Here is a 26,967-nt window from a genome sequence, read left to right on the forward strand (position 1 = left end):
CAGTGTGAAAAGGCCTTGCCGAATACACATGAGAACCGCCATGGAAAAGCCAGATGTGTCACCACGAGGTAGTGATCTCATTGCTCGGAAGGGAGTGACGCCAAACCCTGTGGTCACTGGCCAGTCATTCTAGCCAGATAGTAAGTTTTGTGTTCAAAGTCCCCGTCCAGAAGAATGAGGTAGAGGGGCTGTCGAGGTCGCCAAGGTCCCGAGTTGAGTTGTTAGCATGGAGATAGTGGCCCAAACCATCTGGACCTCCAGCTCCAGAGGCCCCAACTTCCGGTCTCTGGATTCTGGCTCCCACATGGTACACACAAACTCAAGCAGTTACATATACACATAAAAAGGTGGGAAGAAACTAAAGAGGACACTAAGCATGCAGACACACGAAATGAGACTCATTCATAGAGTAAATCATTCGGCAGTCTCACATGACAGCAACCGCCTTCCCGTTAGTCCTGTGTTACTCTGAATTAAACCTGGCTCTTGCTTTCCATTGCTGTTTCTGTGAGGCATTGGCATCCTCTGTTGAGTCTCTTCCGTTGGCTGCTTACTGCTTTTACTAGTAGAAGTAACCGATCGACTGCTCAGCTGTCACTTTTGTGTCTCAGGTGTGGAACACAAGCACCTGTGAATTCGTAAGGACCCTGAATGGGCACAAGCGTGGCATCGCCTGTTTGCAGTACAGAGACAGGCTGGTGGTGAGCGGCTCCTCTGACAATACCATCAGGTGAGCAGCAGCTGCCTTCCCAGAATGCATCCACACCCCTCCTCCTTGCCTTTTGTGCACAGAGCTCATGGTCTTTACCTGTCCTGCGTTTATAATCCGGTATGTCTCCTTTCTGTAGCTAGTACAGGTCAGAAGTTTGCCCTGCAGAGAGGCAGGCAGCACAGAAAAGCCTTTAGGTAATGTGTTTCCTGCAGTACAAAAACGCTAATAAATAAAGACCTTTTCTTCATGTCACTGTTGTTGAAACCAGAAAGGAAAAGAAAGAAAAAGATTTGTTTCTCTCCTAGAAATCATGACTTTTTGTCAGTACAGTAGTTGAGCGTTGAGCTGGCTGGCATTAAATAGGAAGGATGCGCAAGTCTATATACTTCCCTTGTATTTTACCCTTACAAGATAAATGGCAGAGAGATGGTTAGGATTTGGAAATTTCATCGGTCCTCTCCTTTTCTTGAACGCCTGAGGGAAGGCAAAAGAAGAGGTAGCCCTGCTGCACATCAAACCCGTCGTTCCTACCAAGCTCTGGGACTGCGCAAACAGCATTAGAACTGTCACAGCAGCCTTCCTGGGGCCCATCTCTGCCTTTCTGTTGAGGATTGCTCTGAACAGTGGTGGCAGCTGTGTCTTCCTGGCGAGATGGAGGTGCTGTGTGACAGTCAGATGTCCCTGACACAATGCCCCACACTCTTAGGTGTGACTTCAGGAAGCATGACTCTCTTGAGTTGGTCATTTCCATCCTAGGAAATTGAATTCTCTCCTGGAAGAACCTGGTTTCAAGTCGGGAGTGGTGGCACAAGCCTTTAGTCCCAGCACTCAGAAGGCAAAGGCAGGTGGATCTCTGAGTTCCGCACCAGCCTGGTCTGCAGAGTGAGTTCTAGGATAGCCAGGGATACCTGGAAACTTTGTCTCAAAACAAAACAACAAAAAGAACATGGTTTTATTGTCATATAAAGTGTAGTGTTTTAGCATTATATAAAGCATTGTGTCTTAGTGTTATATAAAGTGTTTTGTAAACACTTAACTGTATTTGAACTTAAATCACATTTTTTTCCTACCCAAATTATATGGCAGACAGGAAATAAGTTATATTGAAAATAATATATTTTTATATGAGTAATCTTTGTGAAATTTTAAAATATATTTTTATTTTATATGTATAACTGTTGCCCATGTGTATATATTTACACCACATGTATGCCTAAGTCCAAGGATGGCAGAAGAGTGTGTTGTTTTCACTGGAACTGGAATTATGGAAGATTAGGAACCCCCATGTAGGTGCAGGAGTCAGAGCTCTTAACTGCTGAGCCATTTCTCTAGCTCACTTTGTGAATTTCTAAAGGACGTATGGAATAATTATAATATTCAAAGCTTAGAAATTAATCCATGAGTGAGTGGTGGCAGTGCATGCCTCCAATCCCAGTACTGGGCAAAGGCAGTGCATCTCTGTGAGCTTGAGGCCACTGCGGCTACAGAGTGAGTTCCAGGACTATAGAGTGAAACCCTATCTCGAAACCCACAGAGAGAGAGAATCTGTGACAGCCCACTTGACTCCATTTTTCTCCTGCAGGCTGTGGGACATAGAGTGTGGAGCGTGTCTGCGAGTGTTGGAAGGCCATGAGGAGTTGGTACGCTGCATTCGATTTGATAACAAAAGGATAGTGAGCGGAGCCTATGATGGGTGAGTTTGCTAATATTCTGAAACACATCTAAGAGCTCGGGTTGTAGCTCAGTGGTGGAGCGTGTGCTTAGCTTGTGCAAGGCCCTGAGTTCAGTAGCTAGCTCCTGCCTTCCCCAAGTCTACGTCTTCATTCTTCGCAGTTTATGATGTAACCCTTCCTTGGCTCTAAAAGTTTATATACACTGTGGCTTAATTGCTATTCCCCTCTCTTTTGCTTACTGTTTTCTAAATATTCTGCCTAGTCATTTTATTGTATTTGTATTGATTATTATGTTTGCTATTTGATTATGTATTTGTCTGGTTTGCCCTATGAAGCAAAGAACCAGACAAATCCACAGTAACAGCCCAGGCATATAAACTGGATATCGTAAGAGTAAGGAGCCCATCTCCAGACAGAGCAGGCTTCCGACACTGAGCTACAGCCACGCTCTGGATTTGCTGCCCTGACTTTTTTTACTGTTCTTCCTGTGTTAAGTTTGCTTTCAACTAAGATTTTTGTCCCCTTTTTGATCTTTAGGAAAATTAAAGTGTGGGATCTTATGGCTGCTTTGGACCCACGTGCTCCTGCAGGGACTCTTTGTCTGCGGACACTTGTGGTAAGAGCCTTATTGTTAAAGGGGTCTGACAATCAGGTAGGGGAAGAAATTAAATGTTAATGTGCTGTAGAATATAGATCTGAATTTTATAGTTAGGCTCTCACAAAACCTACTAAGTGGAAAGGCAACCAATATGTGACAGTAAACTATGTGTATATAGTACCCTTCATCCAAAAGGGCTTTAGAGACTGGGTATGGGGAGGCCTGGGGCAGCTGCTTCCCATCTGCATAGCACACATCCCACAGGCAGTGCAGGAAGTGAATGAGAACTCTGTACCTACCAGAAGCAGTAGGAAGCACTGAGGGGGAGAGAATATAATTACTCAAATTGGAACCTGTCCAGAATCTAAGGACCTGAGCACCTGTACTTGCAAAATGTACCCTGGGACTCTACTGGAACCCCCTGGTCAGCTCCTTAGCTCTGCATCAAATTGAATAGGCAGTGCCTCCGGCATCTTAAATCTTCTTTGTTATCCCTTCTCCCCTGTGTTTGAACATCTGACACTTGGAAAAAGAAGGGAGTCAGAAGGAGAACTGTCACCTTCCAATTCCTTGTTTGTAGCAGGGCCTAATTGTGCTGCCCTGGCTGTGTTAAAATTGCATCCTTCTGCCCCCAGTTCTCTGGTCCTGGGATTGTTGGCCTGCATTCACCACAGGCTTCAAAGCATAGAAGTCTTAGCCATGTTACAAGCCAAAGGCTCAAATTGTCAAATGGTTCTTTAATTAGATGTGCATGCATCTAGAATAAACAGATCTTTTTAAACAATTCAAATAAAACATGAAAAGTCCTATGTTCTCAGTTCTGATTCCACATTGAGGAAGTCTCAGTTCTGGTTAGGGATACTTTGCCTTTCTTGGATTTAAACTACATTCTTAAGATGGACATGGTGGTGCACACATGTATGGAATCTCAGCCTTCAGAGGCTGGGGTAGGAGAGTTGCCATGTATTCCATACAGTTAAAGTTAGATGCAGTCTTTGAGGAGCACATGTGCTTTGCCTGCTCTCTGCATGCTTGTCTTGTTATGTGTACTTGATGTGCTGAGCGCTTTGTCACGTGTCTCTGTAGTCCCAGACATTAACGGTGAAGCGAGAAGACTGTGAGGTTCTGGCTAGCCTGGGTTATAGAGAGACCCTATTCAAAAAGAAACAAATGTTCCTATAACTTCAGAACTCAGAGGCCTAAGGGAAGAGGGTCCTGAGTTCAAGACCAGCCTAGATGATATACAAGACCTGTCCCCTAAAACAAAACAAGTAACAGCAACAACAAGAGGATTCAGCTTACAGTCTGATGCAGAGCCCAGTGGAGTGGTGCAGAGGAAGGTGATGTGAGTTCAAGGTCAGCCTGCTTGACATTGAATTCCAAGCCACCTCACACTACAGAGTAAGACCCTGTCTCAAAAAATATTATAGCAACAACAGTAATAATAAATTTAAAATTTTTGATGTGTATATTCCAGTAAATCCATAGATTATCCCCATGGGCATAGCAATCCCTTCATATTTTATATGGTCCCACTTTGCCCCAGTCGTTGATAAAATCCTGGCCTGCTTTATATAACCTTGGTTAGTTGACATTTTCTAGAGTTTTATGAAAATGAATCATACAGTATGTACTTTTTTTATATCTTATTTTTTCTTCTCAAACTTGGTCTCCTGTGTCACATACTCAATCAGGTATCTAATGGTGATCTTAAACTTCTGATCTTCCTGCCTCTACTTCTGGAGTGCTTGAATTATAGATAAATACACCTCATTGGCTTATTCAGTCCTGGGGATCAAACCCAGAACTTCCAGTATGATCGGCAAGTTTCTGCTTAGATAAGAAGTCATTGTCCTTCTTGCTCTGCACAGTGGGTTGTTATCCTGAGACTGCTTTAAGATTTTGTTCTTTCAGTGATTTTCAACAATTTGGTTATATCTCAGTGTGGGTTTCTCTACTTGAGATTATGAGAAATTATTAGTGTGTCAAAAACAAGACAAGACTAGCTATATGTTATCTATATGAACCTACTGCAGGGGCTATAGATACAGCTCAGTTGGTAGAGTGATTGCCTCATATACACAAATCACTGGATTCAGTCTGTAGCACCGTATAATCAAAACATAACTCCTATCACTCGGAAGGCAGAGGCAAGAAGATGAGAATCTCAAAGTCATTATCATCATCTACACATGGAGTTCAAGGCCAGCCTTGGCTATATAAGACCTAGTCTCAGAACAGGAATCGGGGGCTGGAGAGGTGGCTCAGCAGTTAAGAGCACTTGCTGCTCTTCCAGAGGCCCTGCATTCAGTTTGTCAGTTTCTAACGTCACATGCAGTACCTCACAACTTCCTGTGACTCCACTTCCAGGGCATTTGATGATACTTCTGGCCTCCACAGGCAGCTGCACATATGCCATACACACAGAAATAAGTGGATGAACAAATCTATTGTAGACATTTATAAATAAGAAGTTAAAGTTGATAAGTTGGTGTATGCCTATAATCCTAGCAGTTAGGAGTCTAAGACAGAAAGGAGGATATGAGTTGAGAGGCCAGCCTGTGCTGCACAGCAGGATCCCACCTCAGAAATTCAAGGGCTGGGATTGGAAGAGTGTTCTAACATACACATGACCCTAGGCTGCTTCACCACCACCACCACCACCACCACCACCACCCAGGAAAAAGGCTGAAATCTGTCTTCCTGAAATTCCTGTGTTGAACTTTATATCTCTAATATTTTAGAATCTGATTGTATTTGAAGACTGAGCTTTTTAAAAGGGTGATTAGGATCAGTTGAATTCATTGAGAATAGGCATTGATCCCATGTGACTGGGTTCCCTAAAAGACAACAAGATCAGGCATACACAGATGGAATGCTTGTAAAGGTGGAGGAGACGTCCATCTATGATGGAATCTGGGGAAGAGGCCTGAGAATCAGAACAGTTGTGCCAACACTTCAGTCTTGTTCTTTAGCCTCTAGACAGTGGGAAGTACAGCTCCATGTAAGCTACCCAATATCTGGAACCTCATTATGAAACTCTTACAAATTACATCCTATGCCATTACTAGTTTAGAGAAACAGCATTAATTTCATACAGAGCAAACTACCAACAAGGAATCTTATCAGGATAAAAAGGTGTGGTACATCATGCTCAACCAAAGGTAGGTCAGTCATTAGTGCGTCAGTGCCTAATGATAGCATCAGGACATACCAAATGAGGAGGTGATAGACCTATGAAGAAAATCAGTGAGCCACAATTGGAGTTGAAGAGATCACACCCAGTCATGGGCACATCCAGCGGGCAGCAAACTCAGGGAAAATAGTTAAACTCAGCAGCACTGTCTCAGCTGGAAATGATTATCCTCTACATACAGAATGATTCTCTCCAAGCTCCCGTGGAATATTCACCAAGATAGATTACACTGGGCCATACGCATACCTTAACAAGTTTAAAATACTAGGTATGCTCCAGCAAGATGGCTCCACAGGTAACAGTGCTCCTGCCAAGCCTGGCAACCTGCGTTTGATCGCTAAGAGCCCCACAGTGGAAGGAGGACTGACCTCATGCCAAGCACATGCATGCTTCACACATATACACACAGATAAGTAAATGTAAGAAAACGTGTAAAGCTAGAAACATGCAGTGTATGTCCTTATACACACCACAGTGGAGCTGAAGTACAGGAATGACCAGGAAAAAGGTAACTGAAAAGCCCCAAAAGATGTAAAGATAAGCCACCAGCCCTTTTAAATAAGACATAGGGCAAGGAGACATCACAAGAGAAATTTAAAGGGATTTTGAATATGAAAATAAAAATATACAATTTGTGAGCTATGGTGTCAGAAGCACCTAGAAGCAAATTAATAGCATGGGCTTTGTTGTTTGTTTTTTGTTTTCTAAAGAAAAAGACATGCTGGGACCTATAAGATAGCTTCCACCACATGGTGGGAGAAGAGACTAAATTCTACAAATTGTCTTCTGTCACCACACACCCTACAAGAGTGTGTGCAAGAGGATGTGGGAGCACACAGAAAATACCTTGTGGGGCTTTTAAAGTTAAATTTAAAAATAAAAAGACGACCTAGGACAGGGCAGGCAGCTGTCTGGTAAGAGCATTTTCTGGACTTCAGTGAGATGTGCTTCTCAAGGCAAAAAAACTAAAATGAATCATTTTGCTTTGCTTTGCTTTTTAAGGGGCCAGTATGCTCTACATACATCCAAACGAAATGTTCCCACACAAGCTCTCCCAATGACCCTCACCCTACACCAGCTCCATTTATTCCCAATACATCTGTTTAAAAAACCTTTTAGATGTTGTGGAGAAGCTGGCTACAAGGACCTTCATCCCTTCCGCCAGGCCAGATAGAGTTCTGTACACTCTATCTGTGTACAGTCCTGTGTTTTTCCCGTTTCCTTCCTCTGGTGCTCGGTAGCTCCCCGCTGCTTCTGCAGGCTCACTGTGGTGCAGCATCCTGGCAGTGGGACCTGTCACTGTCACCCTGACAAGTCTATGCCCACTTCCTCACCAGCCCCCTAAATTTCTACTGCTTCTGTTTCCCCTTCTCTTTCAACCTTCCCAGAAAAGTTGTTTTCTTCCGTAACCAAATCATTTGTTTATAGCCTTCCAATAATTATCTCCCATGCCTCTTCAGGAATAGAGGGCACTAGTTGCCTGATCCATTGCAGCTAATCAGGGTAAGACTCAACCCCGCTACATGACCAGGGGTCACCTCTCCAACAGACCCAGAGCTATCCCTTTAAAGGACCCTCCTCAACAGAAAACACCCGTGACCAACATCCTCTCAGAGTTAAGAATGGTAGTTTCCTGCTGAAAGACTACACTTCCCAGATTTCCTTGCAGACTACTGAGGTCATTTATGTCCCTATAAGAGGCTGCATCCATCTTCCTCTGTAAACATTTTGGCCATCTACATGTCTAGATAACAAAAGTGCCCCTCACTATAAATAAACATGGTCCCACCTTCACAAGGAAGGAAAAAGAGAGAAGAGAACTGTATGTCTCCTCACATCCCTGTAACTCCAGCCCTTTACAGGACAGAGATGGGAAGATGACTGAAGTTTCCTGACCATCAGCTTAGGTTCAGGTCCAGGCTCAGTGAGGTCAAACAAGGAAACTACTTGGAGAGAGTAAAAGTAAAGCCAGGGGTGATGACCCACACTTGTAATCCCAGCACTCAAGAGACTGAGGCAGGAGGATTGCCCTGAGTTCACCACCAGTGTACAATTTATGAGACCCTGTCTCAAAACAAAAGAAAAATATATATGTACAGTAAATATTAGTATTAAGAAAACACAATTTTCTGGGTGGTAACTCAGGGTGCACACCTTTAATCCCAGCACTTGGGAGGCAGAGGCAGACAGATTTCGGAGTTTGAGGCCAGCCTGGTCTAGAGAGTGAGTTCCTGGACAGCCAAGGCTACACAGTGAAACCTGGTCTCAAAAAGACAAAAATTTGTATTTCACTTTTTTTCCCCCCCCTTCAGGGCCGGGGATGGTATCCCTTTGTCTCCTGCACACCCCTGGAATGTCTCACCAGAGTTTTGAATCTTAAGATGGTGATGCCTTTTTAAGTTTAATGTCACTGGGGCAGGCGTGCATTCCATGGAGATCAGAGGCCAACTTTGTAGAGTTGGTGTCTCCCGCCACCTTCATGTAGGTTCTAGAGATTGATATCAAGTCACTAGACTGCATGGCAAGTGCTCTAATCCACTTCACACCTTCCCAACCTATTGTTCCCTGCTCATGTAGAACCTAGACTCAGGCGTACTGTGGAACTGAAGTTGACCTTTAATTCCTAACCCCTCTGCCTCCATCAGCCAAGTGCTGGGGTTGCAGGTTCTGTGCTTACCAGATGGATTCAGAATCACTTTTTTAAATTGTGGTGTTAGGGATTAAATCCAAGGCTTTATAAATGCTAGAAAAATGTTCCTAGTCGCCTTGAAAGAATCCATACTCTTAAAAAAAGATTCCAAGAGCCGGGCGTGGTGGCGCACACCTTGAATCCCAGCACTCGGGAGGCAGAGGCAGGCGGATTTCTGAGTTCGAGGACAGCCTGGTCTACAAAGTGAGTTCCAGGACAGCCTGGGCTATACAGAGAGACCCTGTCTCAAAAAACAGAAAAACAAACAAACAAACAAAAAAAAAGATTCCAAAATATGGACAAGTTGATTCCAGTAATGCATAACAGAAGTTACCCTGCAGCAGAGATTGGGTGTTACAGGTGCAGTATAGAAAACTGACTGAGCACTCGAGAATTGGTGGATTCTTATGGTGCTAGGGCTTAAAGCTGGGGTCTTTTACAAAGTAGGCAAGTGCTCTAACCCTTGAGCTATGTCCCCAGTGTTCAGTTGATGTCATCCATCTCATCCACAGGTAGGCTGCATGGTTATAGTAGCAACAGATCAGTTAAAGCATTTGGCAAAGGGCTGACAATAGTTTAGTGGCCAAAGAGCACTGTCTGCTCTTCCAGAGGACCTGGGCTTAACTCCCAGCACCCAGGTGACAGCTCACAACTGTCTGTAACTCTATTTCCATAGGATTTAACATTCTCTTCATGCCTCTCTTGGCACCAGGCAACACATGATACAGACTAAACACCCATACACATAAAATAATTAAAAAAAAAAAACACTTGTCAAAATCCAGTGCCTACCCATGATGAAACTCTGAGCAAGCTAGGAGAACTTGCTCAACTTCATAAAGAAAGCATAAATTTAAACTATTAAATATCCCTGTGAAGATGAAGCTAGGGCTTGAAAGATGGGGAGAGAGAGCGTCTGAACTCTGTCAAGTGGCCCAGCTTTGAAAGCCCTTCTTCCCAGCATCCACCAAGGCCAGAAGTACCTCTCTTGACTGCATAGTTCCATCAGAACCATGCGGGCTGGAACCATAGTTCAGCACTTTTAAGCAATAGCCATTCTTGGAGCAGCTCACAACTAGCTATACTTATTGTGGGGGGTGGGGTGGGGGCCAGGGGATCAACACTTTCTAAGCCTCTTTGAGCATTGAACAGACACATGGTACACAGATAAACACATAGGCAAAACACATACAATAATAAATGTTTAAAATGTTTGTAGCGTAGAGACTGAATCTCGAAATGTAGCTCAGGCTGGCCTCAAGCTGGTGACCTTCCGCCTCAGTTTCCTAGGCTTATGCCTAGGTTTCCCGGTCCGTTGGAGTGTACGCCATCATAACAGCTCCACGTTTATTTGTTTTGTTTTGTTCTTTGGTGTTTTTGAAAGAGGGTCTCTCTGCAGGTCTGTCTGTCTTGCAGCTCACTCTGTAGACCAGACTGGCCTCAAACTCTGCCTGCCTCTGCCTCCCAAACGAAAGCAGCTTTGTTATAACAAAAAAGTGACGGGCAGTGGTGGCGCATGCCTTTAGTCCCAGGACTTGGGAGGCAAAGGCAGGCAGATTTCTGAGTTCGAGGCCAGCCTGGTCTACAGAGTGAGTCCCAAGACAGCCAGGGCCTCACAGAGAAATCCTGTCTCAAAAAAAAAAAAAAAAAAAAAAAAAATATAATAAAAAAACCTTGTTGTGGAAAAAAAAAAAAAAAAAAAAAAGAGCAATTAGACTAACCGTAGGACAGTCATACACTGGAATATTAGCCACTAATCTTTTAAAGGGGTAAAGTAACTGCTTTTACTTGTACTAACAAAAAAAAACCAACAACAACAAAAAAAACATTGTTCTAATATTTGAGTAAAATAAGCTAGGCATGGGGCTAGAGAGATGACTCAGCAGTTAAGAGCACTGACTACTCTTCCAGCGGTCCTGAGTTCAATTCCCAGCAACCACAGGGTGGCTCACAACCACCTGTAATGGGATCCGATGCCCTCTTCTGGTGTGTCTAAAGAGAGCGACAGTGTACTCATATACATAAAATAAATAAATAACATAAAATAAATCTTTAGAAAAGTAAACTAGCTCAAGCAAATGTATACTACATTTGTAGTATACATTTGTGTGTCTTTATATGAATTCAAGGGTAGGTAAAGATCAGCGATGACATTGGGGTGCAGGAGACACTGACTAGCAGGGTTGAAAGTCCTTTCCAGGAACTTAGATATAGTCTGCACCTGATTTAGGCAGTGTTCACTCCCTCAAGTGCAAAACTAGGCTCTGACCCCAGGACAGCCAACCATTAGAATTTTCCAAGTTGCTAGGCATGGTGGCGCATCTCTAATCCTGGCACTCAGGAAGCAAATGCAGGCGTATTTCTGAGTTTGAGACCAGTCTGGTCTACAAAGCAAGTTCCAGAACTCTTATTCAAAGAAATCCTGACTTGAGAAAAGAAAAAACAACAACAAAGAATTTGGCAAGTTGTTGACCATATGTGGGTAGCTCCAGATTGGCCATGGTAGGACTTTGTAAATCATGAGAATCTATAAATAGTTCTTCACATTAAGGAAGTTTCTTTTTCCTCTAAGGTTTGCTTTTATTTTATGTCCATGGATGTTTTGCCTGCATGTCTGTCTGTGCAGTTCAGTGTCCTCAGAGGCCAGAGAATGTCAAGTCCCCCTGGAACTGTAGTTACAGATGGTTGTAAGCTACCATGTGGGTGCTGGGAATCGAATCTGGGGCCTCCAGCCAGTGCTCTTAGCTGCTAAGCCATCTCTCCAGACCCAGGAAGGTTGTCAGCACACATTTCTGGCACGTCACTTCTTACTGTGGATCACCCCTTGACTCCTGATGGTCAGTCAAAGGAACTCGCAGGGAGACGAGATCAGGGAGGTACCAAGGAGCTTTCCCCTCCAGCCCAGAAGGCAGTGACAAGCCCGCTACCTCACTGCCGTTTTGCCTTGGTAATGAGCATGGTTCCCATGTTCTTGAGATCAGTTGTTGCCCAATATTTGAGCTTTGCATCCTAATGATAGTGAACTGCTTTCTGTCTGTGCTTGGAACAGTGAAAGAGCACACCTGAGCCTCCCTGTAGGCTCCTTCAAACAAAGAGGCTTTTGGTTTTGGGTTCAAAGTCTTAACTCTTTTTGTTTCTGCCTCTTCAGGAGCATTCTGGACGAGTTTTCCGCCTCCAGTTTGATGAATTCCAGATTGTCAGTAGTTCACATGATGACACAATTCTCATCTGGGACTTCCTGAACGATCCAGCTGCTCATGCTGAACCGCCCCGCTCCCCTTCTCGGACATACACCTACATCTCCAGATAAATAACCCGACACTGGCCTCATAATTGCCCAGGTATGAGAGAGAAGAGGCATGCTCAAGGCCCCCTGCTAGGAGATAGAGTGCCAGCTGTGGGTGCTGCCCACTCCCGGAGCTGGCTCACTCTCAGACCCTTTGTCTCACCCATCCCTGTACAACAGGAAAGCAGAGTTGACAGCATGAGACAAGGCAGGGGCTGCCCCAGTGAGCACCGTTTTCACCAAGGTACAGTTCCAGTTTAGAGGAGTCTTCTGTAGTCGTACTAGTGTAATAGTTCCTTCAGTACAAAGTTTATTAAAGTAAAAGGACATTTGAACAGTTTGAAAACGAGTGAGCCCAGCATTTATAAACTAAGAACTAAGAACTATAAAAGCCTAGCATTTATAGTTCTTAGATGGAATACCTACAGGAGAGCCCCTTCCAGGCTAACTCATCAACGTGACTGGAAATGGCTCAATCTGCAGTGTGCCACTGAGGTCACACAGTTCTGTGTCGCTGACACTTCATTCTCACTGGGAACAGAAGGTAGCTTCCTTGTCTCTACTTTCTCTGCAACTTCTACAGGAGAATACCTGGTTTGTTCAGCCCCAGCAGCTACATGAAGTTAGTACCCTTCCCACGTCTCAAGCACCTCTCTAGAACAGAACCAGACCTAAATTGCCTGTGTATTCTGTGTGCGTGTGTTTGCCGTGGCGTCCGCCGTGCTCGCTGGCTCAGACATGTTAGGTTATTGGCTTTAGGAACTTAGCACCAGCCTCTAGGAAGCATTGCCTCCACGTCCTTCCTGTTTCCCACACTACCATTGCCTTGGTAGTTACCACAGATGTGCCTTTCACTACACTCCTGCACCTGTCGGTCTTTCTGAGGGGGTGATCTGCGTCTGGGGGCTCCCTCAGTTTCTCTGCTATCGTAGAGGACACAGTTGCTCATCATCCCTCAGCTAAGTCACACTGGCTGTCATACCCTGATGAGGGAAATGAGTATAGGACCTACTCACAGGTCTGCATGAAGATAGTGTTTGCAAAGTTCTAGCCGGCCGTGGTGGCACACGCCTTTAATCCCAGCAGAGGCAGGCAGATTTCTGAGTTCGAGGCCAGCCTGTTCTACAAAGTGAATTCCAGGACATCCAGGGCTATACAGAGAAACCCTGTCTCAAAAATAAAATAAAATAAAATAAAATAAAATAAAATAAAATAAAAAATAAAGCAAAATTCTTAGGACATCACTCATCACAAACCCTTTCTTTATAAAGGTAACCGTGGTCGCGCCCCTGTACCCACCATATACTTGTCTGCTCTTTATGCCAATGTTTGGTTTTTCCAATGTAAGAGCATTTGCTGTTGGGGGTGGAGGCCCCTTGGGTATTGAGTACCTGGCCTGGCTCACACTAAACACCTGTTTAACCACAGAAATGCACCCCAACCCTTTTTTTTTTTTTTTTTTTGGTTTTTCCAGTGCTTGGATTAAAGGCGCACGCCACCACACCCAGCTCTAACTTTGTTTACATCTGTTTCCTCCTCTCACTGCTGAAACAGACCCTGCCCTGAGTGCCTGGCTTGGTCTTCTTGCCTCATTATCTAGGCTCCCTTTTTAGGCTGTCTTTTCTGTTTCCATGGCATTAGCTCTCTCTTCTACATAGAGGAGGCAGAGCTTTTATCTCCAGACTATACTTCCAGCCACCACCTACACCCTCGAAGGGACCAGGAGGACAGTCAGTGTCCCCATACACAGTTCTTCGGACTGAGCCCCAGCCAGCTTCCCTCCAGTACCCACTTCTTGTAGGTCCACACTGTGCCTGCCACTGCAGGGCAGTCAGGCAGAGCGCCTCCAGTGCTGTCCCTGCCCACTCTGCTGTTCCACAGATCAGGGGAAATCACGCACTGCTCCGGCCATTGCCCGCTCCTCATTAGGACATCAGGGTCCCTCTGCACAGAGCTCCAACCTTTCTCATTGACAGCCACATGAACATTCTCTTTTCTTAAAGCAAGTAAAAAGTACAAGGGAAGGTGCTGATGACTGTCGGCTGTGTTTTCACACAGGACTCGTAATGTTGCAGTATTTAACATACCTGCCAAGACCAGGATGAACTACAATCAGACTCCTACCCGGATTCCCGGATGGATCAGCGAGGAGCAGGGCTTTGAGACTCCTGTTGGGACACAGTCGGTCAGCAGCCGACCAGGACGGTCTGCTCGGCACACCGGCTGCTTCAGTGCTGCTATCAGAAGATGTCTTTATCTTGTGTGAATGATTGGAACTTTGAAGCCTCCCTCCCCTTTCCGTCCCCCTTCCTCTCTGCACCTGTTTCTCTCCCATTGGGTTCCAGACAAAGATGACTTATAAATATATTTAGTGTTTTGCCAGAATCTCTCTTGCTTTGCCGTTAAGCAGAAGAACTAGTTTCCCCACCTGGCCCACTTCTAGGGCACAGGGCTGCAGCTTCCAGGCAGCGACTGCCTGGCCTCCTCCTGTTAACTGCAGGGGTGTCCAGCATCCGGCCAGAGCAGTCCCAGCCACCGCGTGGGAGGAGACAGCTGCCTGCACATCTTGGAGGGGAGAGAGAGGAGAGGCGCACACACACTGGAAGATCTGCACTGCTGCCTCCCTCCATTGCCTGGGTGTCTGTCCCTCTTCCCTGCTCCCCTACTCCCATCTTGAGCCTGAGAAGGTGTACGAAGAAAGCCCTCAGCTAGCCTGAGGCGGGTCACCTAGACAATGTGACACATGCAAGAGTCGAATGCATCCTTATTTCCAGCCCAGGCTTTTGCTGCAAGTGACCAACCTGGGGCAGCAGTGGATTTGTGACCATGACACTGGTCAGTCACATTTGCAGCTTTCTCCTTCCCAGTGCCCTGGGGAAGGATAGGAATGTCCTGGGCGCCATCAGTGCTGTGTCTGCTTTGGACTCAGCAGTCTTCCTTGGTTCCATGTAGAGTAGAGAGGAGCTGCTGATGCGTTCCTCTCATTAACAATTAGATGTGTAATAAAAGCATTGTGCTTCATCTTAAATCACTGGCGAGGCTTGGCCTGCACAAAGGCTTGGAATCGCCAGCACCAGGCACGGCTGCACTGAGCCGGAAAGCACGCAGGTACCTGTAACTGCCCATCATGAGCAGTCACCTAAGAGATGGTCAGGAGAGAAGCAGAGTCTCGGGTTAGGCCAGTAAATGTCAACCAGTCTAAGCATCTCAGCCCTCCACTGCAGGTCCTTCTGCGGAGTGCTTGCAGAAGGCGAGGCTGCCAGAGGGGATCAGGGTGAAGCTTGGCACACAGGGTTTACTGATAAGCAAACGCTGCCTTCTCCTTCTTTCCTTCTCCCAGCCTTATTTGCTGTCCACTTTCCCCAGCCAGTAAACTGGCAGTCAGTGACGACATAAGCGGCTGCACTTGCACAAGGGCAGAGCTAAGCAGGTCGTGTGCACGGCCGCACTGGGCCCCTGCCAGTAGGCTCCAGATGCAGCCGCTCATGGCCAAACCTGGGAGTACTTGAACTGAAAACCAACTTAGTTACCCCGCAGCATGCACGGGCCTGCCAAGGGGTGACTTAGGCCACAGTGCAGCCTCGGTTTCACTTGGAAACCGAGCAGTCAGACTGTCATTGCTGTTCTGAACCATGCGTTTGAGTTAAAGAAAACCAACTGAATAAGCTGCTTAAAATAGAATGGGGCCTGTCACCTGTGGTCACAGACAGACCACCTTCACCTGAGCAGGAAGTGGAGCCCTGTCACAACTGACCCTCAGACCACCTTCACTTGAGCAGGAGAGGGAGCCGAGAGCGTCGTCTTTCTCTGCTTTGCAGGTTACCCCTTGCCCAATGTGTCCCACTAGTGAATGCCATTACATGCTGGGTCAGGTCACATGTGTACAGATTGCCTTCCCTGTGTTAGCTGCAATCTTAAGAAATATTTCTCCGTAGGCGTTTCTCCTTTCCCAACCAACCACGTGTTGCAGTTGTCTGGTTAGCCCCACCGAGTTCCTTGTCTCTTATGTTGACTGTTAGTAGTGAAGGACTTTACTGAAAAACAGGTCAGACATGAAGAGACCTAAGCTGCTTCAAGAAATGGTCTAATGGCCACAAGTCTACTAGCCCCTCTTCAGTTCTGTGCTGCTTTAAGAAGTTAGGAGCAGGAGGACATCTGCCTAGTATGGATGCCCAGGATTAGGGGGCAGTGTGGGCACTACTGCAGACTCGTTGGTGCCAGGACTGTACTCTGCTTCCTAGGTTCAGCTGAAGGTGTGCTGTTCCGCAGCCAGCTGGGAAGTGTGGCTGCCCGTCGTCTCGGGCTCGGGGGTGGACCCTGCACATTGAAGCCCCTAGCGTGGTTAAGCTCTTTCTGTAGATTATCCTCTCCACTGCTGCTGGAAGTGGGAACAAAGTGAAGTGGTTTGAGCACCTGAATCGCTCGCATGTCTCAGCTCTGGGGGTCATTTGCCAGTTCATTGTAGAAGAAACAATCAGGTAAGCAGAAGTTCATTTCCAGAGAAGGTGAACCCCGCTTACCATCTCTGCATGCTTTCAGTGGGAATTGATTATCACTGATCCCCAACTGGGCTAGAATAAATGCAAAGTTTGACCTTTTTAAAAAGAAAAGAGAAACAAAGAATGTCTCCACACATTTAAAGGAACAGTAGACAAGAAGCCATGTGTCCTGTGCCTCAGAGACGAGTCTCTGGGTCAGTCTCTGGTTGATTTTTATTTTATTTTATTCTTTTACTAAAATCTATTTCCAATATAAAGGCTGCAAGACCTTCCCTACTGACAGGCTGAGATCCTTAGGCAGCTAAGTAAGTGCACAGGGTGCCTGCTGGAGAGCAAGTGTCTGGACAAGGCCAACCCATGCCTTGCTGCTCATGGGGGAGGGAGAGAGAGAGAGAGAGAGAGAGAGAGAGAGAGAGAGAGAGAGAGAGAGAGAGAGAGAGAGAAAACACTGTTGTGCCACTGCTAGGAATGTCCTTTCCTTTGAAGTGCAGTTAGAAAGTGGGTGTGAATTATGGATGGAAAGCCTTTTACACTTGTCCCTTGGCTAAATTCTTTCTGATTTGTCCTAACTTTAGAGACAGAAACTGTTTAGAACTCTGTTGACAAGTAATAAAGTCTGGCTCTTGGTAGCTTGTTTGGGAACTGAAAATGACATTGAGGCTCCTAAATCATTCTGTAAGAAAAAAAAAAATTTTTTTTTAAACAATCCAAAGCTGCAAAGAAGGCTGTGTGCATTCGTCCGTGCCTTGCCTTGCCAGCTCCTGGTCTGAGTGGCTGAAGTTGATCTGCCTGTTTAGCAGTTGTCTAGAGTGGAGAATACTGAAAGTGATTAGGGCCATGGTGGTGTTAACTGTCTTAGCATCTTTCTTTTGAACTAAATAGTGATACCTTCCAGTCCTGAATCTGAAGGAGGCCCACCCAGATTGGTGTAGGCCTGCAGGCTAGGCTTGCAAACGTGAAGTGTCGAAGGTGCTTTCAGGTGGAGATGACGCATGCAGGTACCCAGCCCTGTGACTGTACCTTGGTGATGGCCAGTGTACAGTGGAACTGCGGTCCACACTAATCTCTATCCCCATTTGGTTACACTCAGCAGTTTCAAATGCACCAGACTTCCAGTAAGATCAATCCTGGACTCACGCACATGACCTGTGGCAGTGTAGAGCCCACTTAACCACAGTGAGCACAGTCAGTACGAGAGCCATCCCAGGAGTAAAGGTGAGCTTGGCTTCTGGCTGTCTTGAAGCTGTAGCTCATGGATGATGTCAGAATCCTTAAAGCCAAGGAGAGAAACCAAAGCAGGGAGACAGTGGCTGCCTGCTTGCGGGAGGGATGGACTGCGCCGCCGACCAGGACCCTCCAGTGCTGGCAACCCCGTCTCAAAACAAATGACAAAGGTCCGGTGCCTGTGGTCTAAAATTCCCAGTGACAGTTGACTTCCCAGACACTCGCTTCTCAACAAACTCAATTATCTGACTTAGCTTCTAAGTAAGGGGGGTGGGGACAGGATGTGTCACCTTCTTTCTTAAGCCTTTCCCTTGGACATTTAAGGAAAGACCCAATAGGTTAGACCTCTGGGTATCGAGGAAACTGATACCTTCCCAAAGCACTGACCCTTAAGCCCTAGCGAACTGACCGAGGGTGTTCAGTGAGCGCCGGCACGGGAACAGGCCTGGCAACAAGTGTGAGCCAGGGGCTTTTGCTTGTTCGCTTTTTGTTTTCTAGATTCTCCAGTGCCGACCGCTTTAATTTTTGTGATTATGTTATGGTGATGTGTAGTCAATGTACCAATATGTTCACAAGTTAGGATGATGGTAATAGTGTATTTTGGTTTTTTTAACTGTTTGGAAAAAAAGTAAATTACAAATACAAGATTAAAGCGAATTTTCTAAGTGTCTTCTCTCTTTGACCCAACATCCTAAGGATGGTTGAGTTTTCCAGCATACAGATCAAAGAAGTATACAGTAAACATATTATTCCTTTCATGAGGTCAAGAGCCAGATCATGCCATTAATACCAGCACCGGGGGTCAGAGGCAAGTGGATCTCTTGAGTTCAAGGCTAGCCTGGTTTTCGTAGTTCCAGGCTAGCCAAAGCTATGTAGTATGACCCTGTCTCAAGAAAACAAAGGTCCCACCAGTTGTGCATGCTGTACTTGGGAGGATGAAGCAAGAGATTCGTGGCAAGATCCTACCTTAAAAAGATGGAAAAAAAAAAAAAAAAAAAAACCTAAAATCAGGACTGACTTGTAAAGAGACAGCCCCTGGTGTACACGTCATTCTGTGCCGTGTCATGGTAAGCCAAAGTGAGGTCTGACATGTGAATTGCTCATCATGGTCTCTCTCTCTCTCACATACACACACACACCTCGAGTCTGAGCTGTTCTCTGCTTTGTTGGGTGGAGGCCACTCTGCTCCATCATTTGTTCATTCATAAGCCACTTGGGGGTGACAGTGCTGCTCTTGAGTGAGCCCCTCTTCTCCCCCCAGGACCAATACACAGAAATGCGCGCAAGATGAAGACCATCAAAGGGAAAGACTGCCTCCTGCCCCTCCCAGTGGTGACCCACACAGGATTCTTATCAGAAATGATTGATCTTTTTGTTTAAAAGACCTATGGGCTTTTACTGTATCTAGTCCTTTCCCTTGGCTGTGGCCCACATTGTTTTACCAGGGTACTGTGACCCCTAAGGTAGACTTGGTCTGTGGTCAATGTCACCGGCTTCCAGTGGAGCTTAGAGAATGGTAGTGTAAGATCACCTGGCCTTGTTTAGGTAAAAAACAATCATGTCTGCTCCCTTAACAGGCATCACCCAAAGAGTTACAGGGACGGGGTGTCAGCAAATATCCCTTTGTTGCTACCAGCAGCTACTAGATGACCATCTGAGCCATCTGGCTCCTGAGCCCAGGACAGAGTCTGAGGCCATGAGCCTAGACCTCAAGCCCAATGTCAGACCCTGTCCCCAGGTGGAGGTACACGGCCTGTTCCAGGCTAAGCTGTGGTCTCTTCCCTTTAAACCTAGGACTGGGTGACTAAGAAGAGACTTTGCTTCTTCCTGATTGGCTCTTGCCAATTAAGAGCATTTTATTAGGCTGCTAATTAAAGGCACTTCGTTAGCAGCAGGAGAGGCCGGGTGGGTGCCTGGTGAGATGGAGCTGAAGAAGCCAGAAGAAATTGTTTTCCTCCCCCATGGAAGCAGAACCTCTCGGAACCCTGTCAGTCCTCCAGCCTTTCCTGCTGCGCCCACCACGCCCCTTGCTTTCAATTAGTAGCTCTGAGGGGAGCGAGGTCATTACCAAGCCCAGGTCCAGAGCTCTCACCTACCTCAGGCCACAGGAGGCCTTGAGCTGTCCAGGACACAAGCACCTCCTCCAAGGAAGGAGGCCAGGCAGCCCAAAGAAAAGTGGCACTTGACCCTCCATGCCTCTAGCGAATGTGTCATGTGGTCCCCGTGGCTGAGGCTGCCCCCAGCAGTCACCTAGTAGGTGACAACAGTGTAACTTCCCTCACCAGGAGGCATGACTTTTCTATCAGGAAGAAACAACCCTCCCAACCCCCATCACTTTAGAGTCCCCATAGGCCCCAAGTGGCACCAGGAGGGGCTGGTGGCTGCAGGAAGTCCATGGGGTTCTTATCTCAAGGGCTGGGAATAGAACTCTGGGCTTTGCACATGCCCGGGAAACTGTGGCACTGAGCCACGTACGTGACCCGCCTCCTTACTCAGGTGGCCCCGAGCTCACTGTTCACTTGAGGCATTCCCCCCACCCCACCCCACCCCGGGGCATGGCCCAGCTAGGCTTCACCCAGGCAAGCCTTTGCTTCCAGCCAGAAAGGAGGGTTTGGCTGTGACTTAGCACCTGGGGGCTGGCATACAGGATCATCAAGGACACCCCTCTCCAGAGCTCCCCTCACCCCTCACTTAACTGCAGAATTAGCACCAGCCTGGGCTGAGAGGGCAGATTTATGGCCGGGCCCACCTCCCTCCATTTAACCCGAGGCCGGCCCAAGCTCCAGACACTAAATTAGATTTTTGACAATTAGAGAGACTAATGGGCACACAGCCATCCCCAGAGCCAGATATCCAGCAAGGCCATCCTATAATATCCACCACTGGTTAGTCACCCTCCCCCACTGTCCCTCTGGTCTCCCATGGGTGGCATCTCTCCCTCTGAGCTCTGTTCTACCTGCACTTTAGAGGTGGTTACCAGCTTCCCTCCCTCTTGGAGCCCCTGGCCCGATGCTGGTTGGCCCTGGTCTTTTGCTCTCTGCTCTCCTGTCCTGTCCTCCGTGTTCGTCCGTTTCCTCCTTGCCTACAGGTCGCCTTCCTCCATCCTCACCTTCCCCAGGCCTATCTACCTGCCATCTGTCGCACTACCTACAGCAGACAGCAAGCCCCTTGAGGGCAGGGCCTGAGCCCTGTCCGCATCCTAAATTTAGTTCAGCACTCCACAGTGCTTGCTAAGCATCACCTGAGCTCCTGTGACCTCCCCTTGAAGCCCTCGCTCTCCATGACATCCATGATCTTATCCTTGGGATCTTGGACAAGGCCCATCCCTGTGGCCCCTGCTCTGGCTTGGGCTGGCTCCCTTGCCCTGCTGGGTCCTCAGCTCTGGCCAGCCTTAAGCTGGGTGGTAATGAGATTGCAGTAAGTGGCGCAGGGGGGAGCTGCTCACACTCACTCAGGCAGACTCATAGCTCTGTCAGGCTGATTGGTCCTGAGTGGAGGCACAAACGGCCCCCCATGGACACGCTGAGATTGGTTATAAAATTACAAGCATTTGTCCTGCTGTCAGTGCCTCCCTCCCTCCCCTCTGCCTGCCTGCCAGTTCCTGGCTCCCCACCCGTCCTCTCTCCCTTGGGGTCAGTCCCCACACCCTAAAGAACTGGCCAGGGGCCACCACAGCATGTAAGACTGAGAGTCGGAGGCCACTAACTCTCCATCAGTATGGACACAGTTCCAGCCCATCTCAGGTGACCCGGTCCTATGCTCAGGGTTCCTAGTCCCTGGATGTGGGACTAATAGGCCTTAGAACCCTCAAAAGAGTCAAAAGTCTCAGTCCACCTCCATGGGGTACCAATGTCCGCGGCAGGAAGAGAGTGACTGACAGGTAGCCAGACTGTGCTGTGCCGAAAGGAAGCAGGAGAAGCCAGGCTTCTCAGAGAACTCAGGCTTCTCAGAGAACTCCATCTCTCCTCCACTCTGGTGGCCAGTCCCTGTCATACACCCTGCTGTGGTCTCAGAAGTCTGGGCCAGAGCAAAGGCCAACGTGGCCCAGCAGAGCCTGGCTGTACTTTGTAGTGAGCAGACTTAGTCTCCTAGCCTGACCCCTGTATATACCCCCTTTGGCCTTGACAAGAGCTCAGATACCCTTAGAATGTGTGCCCAGGGGCTGGCAAGATGGCTCAGTGGGTTAAGAGCACTGACTGCTCTTCCGAAGGTCCTGAGTTCAAATCCCAGCAACCACATGGTGGCTCACAACTATCTGTAATAAGATCTGACACTGTCTTCTGGTGCATCTGAAGTCAGCTATAGTGTACTTATGTATAATAATAAATAAATCTTTTAAAAACAATAAGAATATGTGCCCAGAAATTCTAGACAGCCCTTGGGGCTTCCTATGGCCTCTCGTATCTGCAGGGGCTCACAATTGGGCTTGGTAATGATCTTGCTCCCCTCTTCGGATGATAAGGACCCTTGTCTCTGGGACCCCTCTTCGGATGACAAGGACCCTTGTCCCTGGGACCTGGGCCTCAAGATCTTCTGACCAGCCTTGATACTCCAATCCAGACCTTATTCCTTGACTGTACCCCAGTTCCAGCCTCAGTCTCTATCTGGGTGTCCCAGGAGCTCTGCAGTCAGCTTGGCTCCCCAGCTCCAAGGTGGAGCTTATGGGAGCAGCCTCTGGGTGCTGGGCACGAGGTACTTTCTCTGTCACTCATCCATTCTCATCCCAGGATGCACTTGCTTTCATTGGGGTGATGATGGTTCATTGTCCACCAACGATGGTGGAGCAGGGCCTCCTGTAACCATCATCCCTGCCCAGGTCCACTCTCCTCCTACTTGGAGGATGAGAAGGGGACCAGAGACCGATTGTCTGTCCTCTTGAGTCCCAGCCCCGGAGTAGACTGAAGGTCTGATGTTTTCCTGGATCCCTGGGAGTCCCCAGAGGGTTAAGGGAGACCTGATACCTTCACCTAGGGCTCCTATAAAAAGGCTGCAGGTCCCTTACTGGCCACCAGATGTCTCCTTGGTCCAATTGGCCAGGCATTGCCTTCTTCAGACTGATGTCTCCACCCCAACACAGGTGCTACCCCACCCTCCCCAGACACACCACAGTTAGCCCCAAGATTCCCAGCTTATTGGCTGGAATTCAGAGCTCCCCTGTGATTCATGGCCTTCTGCCTAAGGCGGGGTCCTCCACTGCCCCTTCACACACAAACACACGCACAGGTGCACACACACATACACGCGCACATGGCCCATCCAGTCAGATTCCCCAGGCCCAAGGCTAAGTAAGGGTGGTAGATGCAGTCAATTAGCAACCCAATGGCCAGATGAGAGCAAACTGTACCCCTTATGGAAGCCACGGGCTGTTTGGAGGCCCCATTGTGTTTTGGGGGGCGGGGCAAACACAAGCCTCCCAAAAGTCCAGGAAGCTGGTAGGGTCACAAACTCAACTCTGGGTTAAACCCACAGCTTGGCATTTACTGGGTATGTGACACTGGGGGAGTTCCCTGACCTCAGTTTTTCACTTATAAAGTGGGGCTAAGACGGGAACCCTGCACAGGCAAACATGTGTGCACTGACCAGTCCAACCATTAAAAAAATAATTCACCCAGAGGCCTGGAATGGTGGTGCACGCCTCTGAGGAGACAGAGGTAGGTGGATCTCTGAGTCTGAGCCAGCCTGGGCTATATAGTCACAAAAGCAAATCTATAATTAATAATAATACTAATAATAGAGCCCCCAGGGATGTGCCCATGGCAGAAAAAGATGTGGGTTAAGGCTCTGTGAGGAACCCCTCCCAACACAACCGAGCTAACGGCAGCAAGAGCTGGGAGGAGGACTCTCCTTACTACAGGAAAGACTTTGCCAGTTCCAGGTACCACGAGGAAGGGCAGCCCCGGGACACTATGCACAGAGATCACAGAAGCTCTTCAGTTCCAGAGGACGGGCTAGCCTCTGTCAGAAAGCTGTCCAAGCTCTGCCCTGGGTATGCAGGTGGTCAGTCTGGAGCTAGGACAGACCATGAGCAGAAAGCAGGGCTGCCCCGGTCTGATATCAAAGACAGGGCCTAGGCGGAAGGCTAGAGAGCTGGCCTCGGAGATATGGCTGCTGAGGTGCGGAGATGGCTGTACCTCTACCGCCCAATTCCAGTCTAAGTTCTAGAACCTTCTACCTTTCCTCTCTCACCAGGGGTGGGGCCCCTGGAACCCCTCTTCTCCGGTGACCCTCAGTTCCCAGCAGGGTCCCTCTCAGGGTGAGGAGGAGGCTCCTGGCTTGAGGGAAGAGCTACCTAGCGGTAAGTATGCGCAACATTACATATGTATATTGGAGAGTAAATAACCCCAAAAAGTGCCTTGTAAATAGACTCCGAGTTTATCCTTTATTAATGAGGCACCGAGTGCCCTGCTGTTTTAGAGCAGCGAGACTTTCATAATATCAAAACCTAAATTACACTTGCGTCTCTCATCCCAGGGACGAGCAGGGATGAGCAGAGCTCTGGCGGCTGGGGCTCTGCTTACAGAGTGAATAAGCAGAATCCTTCCCTCTCCTGGGACTGGTGGACCTTCTGGCTAGAGAGAGGAGGACAGGAGCACATGTGTACACATGTGCGCACGCACACACACACACACACACACACACACACACACACACACCAGGCTCCAGAGAGCTCCACTGTCAGACCTCAGGGTGCAAAAAGCAGAATATATGGCCCTTGTGTCCTAGTTGGCCTTTGCAGGTCACTCCCAGGCCCTAAAGCTTGAGGGACAGGATTGGGCCCTAGACACTTAACGTTTAGGGTTCACACCACTCCCCATCATCAGAATGGGCTTATCCAGATGTCCTCACAAGCAGGTTTCCTGTGGTTATGGGTCAGGGGTGCTGCGAGTTGGCACAAGGTGTTTATAAGAATTACACAGTAGATGACAAGGACAACTAGGGCTGCTATAGCTGTGGTTCTCAACCTGTGGGTCACGACCCTTCCGGGCTCACATGACCTTTTGGTAAGGGTTGTATATCACGGACCCTGCATATCAGATATTTACATTACAGTTCATTACAGTTAGGAAGTAGCAACGAGAATAATTTTATGCCTGGGGGTCACCACAACATGAGGAACTGTATTAAAGGGTCACGGCATTAGAAGATCAAGAACCACTGTGCTATGGGAATGGCACCAGTACCTTCTTCACTGTCCTCAGAGCCCCAGCGCCTCCTGGCTTTTGGGTCAAGATCAAGCCAGGGAGTGACATCAGCCATTCACAGCATGCTTCTGGCACCCATCCTGAATACTGTGGGCAGGGAACCTGGGTTTCCTGACTTACCCTATTCCCAGGGCCCCTGAGGTGTATCTGTCCTATCCCAGGGCAGGCCAGTGAGGCCAAGGTGAGCAGTGGGCAGACGGGCAGGCGGATGTCACGTGCAGGGTTTACAAGCTGCCCGGCCAGGCTTCTGGTGCTCTGGTGGGCGTCATGTCGAATCTGTCCCATTATATGGACAGTTGAGTTTAATAGTCATTGTGTGATCACTCCAAACCCAGCAAACATGGCGGGGCAACACCCCCTCCACTCGAGCCTCCCGCTCCCCAGCCACACGGCCCATCCGTACAGTAAATTAAAAATATGAATCACTTCTCCCCACTGCCTCCCCAAACGCTCGTCTTGTCAGCCTCTATGTTGCCTTCATTTGTATTACCTTAATTTAATGTTAATTATGGTCTTCATTTACAAGGAACAAGCCAGCCCCGCTCTGCCAAGGGACCTTCCCCCTCCCCCTCTGCCCAGGAGGGAGAGGCCTAGAGAGAAAGGGAATTTGGGGGGGGGGGCTGCAGAAAAAATAAGGAGGGAAGTCAGAGAGAGGATACGAGATGAGATCTGGGCCACCAGGGCCTGGTGGCCTTTCTGGGAGGGACTTGGGGGACCCCCACCTCCCCATATGCCCTGTCCTCAATCATTTATCCATTCTATAGCTACTTACTGAACACCTAATATGTGCCAGGCAACGAGAGACCAGTGAGATGGGGGAGGTGTCTGCTTAATAAGGGCTAATGGGGTCCCCTCTGCCACCCTGAGGCGAAGGAACGAGAAAGCATCAGGAAGACAGCCATAGCCCTTCCGGGAGTGGGCTGGCACCTGGCCCACCCAGAGGGCACAGAACACAACAGCTTCTCTTTCCTCCAAGCTCCTCTGCTGGACCAGTACCATCCTTTCACCAGTCAGCCTTGTCCTTCTTCCAAGAGGGAAGTTCTTTTGGCAGTCTTGACTGAGTCTTTCTTGCTACAGATGAGTCTGGGCTAAAAGCCTGAGTGGGGCCAGGAGTGGAAAGGTGACTCTCAGGCTGTTTCTGGGAGGTGTGGAGGAAGGAGCCCATTGTCTTGGCAACCACTACCAGGCTGTCCTGTCCTGTGGCCTCTCCCCAAGTCCTTAGGTCTGAGAATCCCAGGGGGCCTGAATGTGACATTTTGGTAACTGCTAGCGGCCACCTGCAGGTCAGTAGAGCCCGTGGGGGTGTCACGTAAGTGCACAAAGGGAGCTGGCAGAAGCCACCTGCGTGCCCCCACCCCCAAGGCTGCGGAAGAAGATCTGCAGCTGGGAACATCTGTTTGACGAGGCCCTTCTGCACAGGCTGTTACATAGCCATCTCTCAGGAGTTCTGGTCCACATACATACAGAGAGATGCATGTGCCCCCCCCCACAGGGTTCATCTCCCCCCAAGTTTCATGTGTTAATGTGTATATGCACGAACGCGTGTCCAGCAGGCCCATGTGTGTGTGTGCCCCCCTCCCGCTGTCAGCGGTGCTGATGACATTGGCAGAGGAAAGTGATGACAAATGCCCGTTATCAGCGAACGAGGCCGATGACAAATGGGCGGGCGCCCGAGCAGCCCCATTACGCTGTAATAACAGAAGATGGATGGCCTGGCGCCCCCCCCCCACCCCCACCCACCCGCGCCGGTAACGGGAGCCGATCCGACTCCGCCCGCCGGGGAGGGAGCCGCGCTGCGGCCGCCCGCTGCCAATCCGGGCCGGCGGAGACGCCCGAGCCGGGAGCGGGGAGACCACGCGGCCGCCCGCGGCGGAGGAACAAAGCAGCG

General features: G+C 48.3%; 1 protein-coding gene across 11 annotated transcripts in view; it reads left to right on the top strand.

The window, feature by feature from the left end:
* The window catches only part of Btrc (beta-transducin repeat containing E3 ubiquitin protein ligase), a 179,772-nt gene extending 161,238 nt beyond the window's left edge, over positions 1–18,534 (top strand). For all 11 annotated transcript variants that reach the window (XM_021221108.2, XM_029535455.1, XM_021221120.2 and 8 more), the window contains 5 exons: positions 612–730; positions 2,295–2,405; positions 2,923–3,001; positions 12,017–12,209; positions 14,213–18,534. In XM_021221108.2, the coding sequence (XP_021076767.1) occupies positions 612–730; positions 2,295–2,405; positions 2,923–3,001; positions 12,017–12,178 (471 nt within the window). In that variant the 3' untranslated portion in view covers positions 12,179–12,209; positions 14,213–18,534. The remainder of the gene's footprint in view (positions 1–611; positions 731–2,294; positions 2,406–2,922; positions 3,002–12,016; positions 12,210–14,212) is intronic.
* The last annotated feature ends 8,433 nt before the right edge of the window (positions 18,535–26,967 follow it).

The sequence above is a fragment of the Mus pahari genome, chromosome 1 (genome assembly GCF_900095145.1).
Source record: "Mus pahari chromosome 1, PAHARI_EIJ_v1.1, whole genome shotgun sequence".
In the NCBI taxonomy this organism is placed as follows: Eukaryota; Metazoa; Chordata; class Mammalia; order Rodentia; family Muridae; genus Mus; species Mus pahari.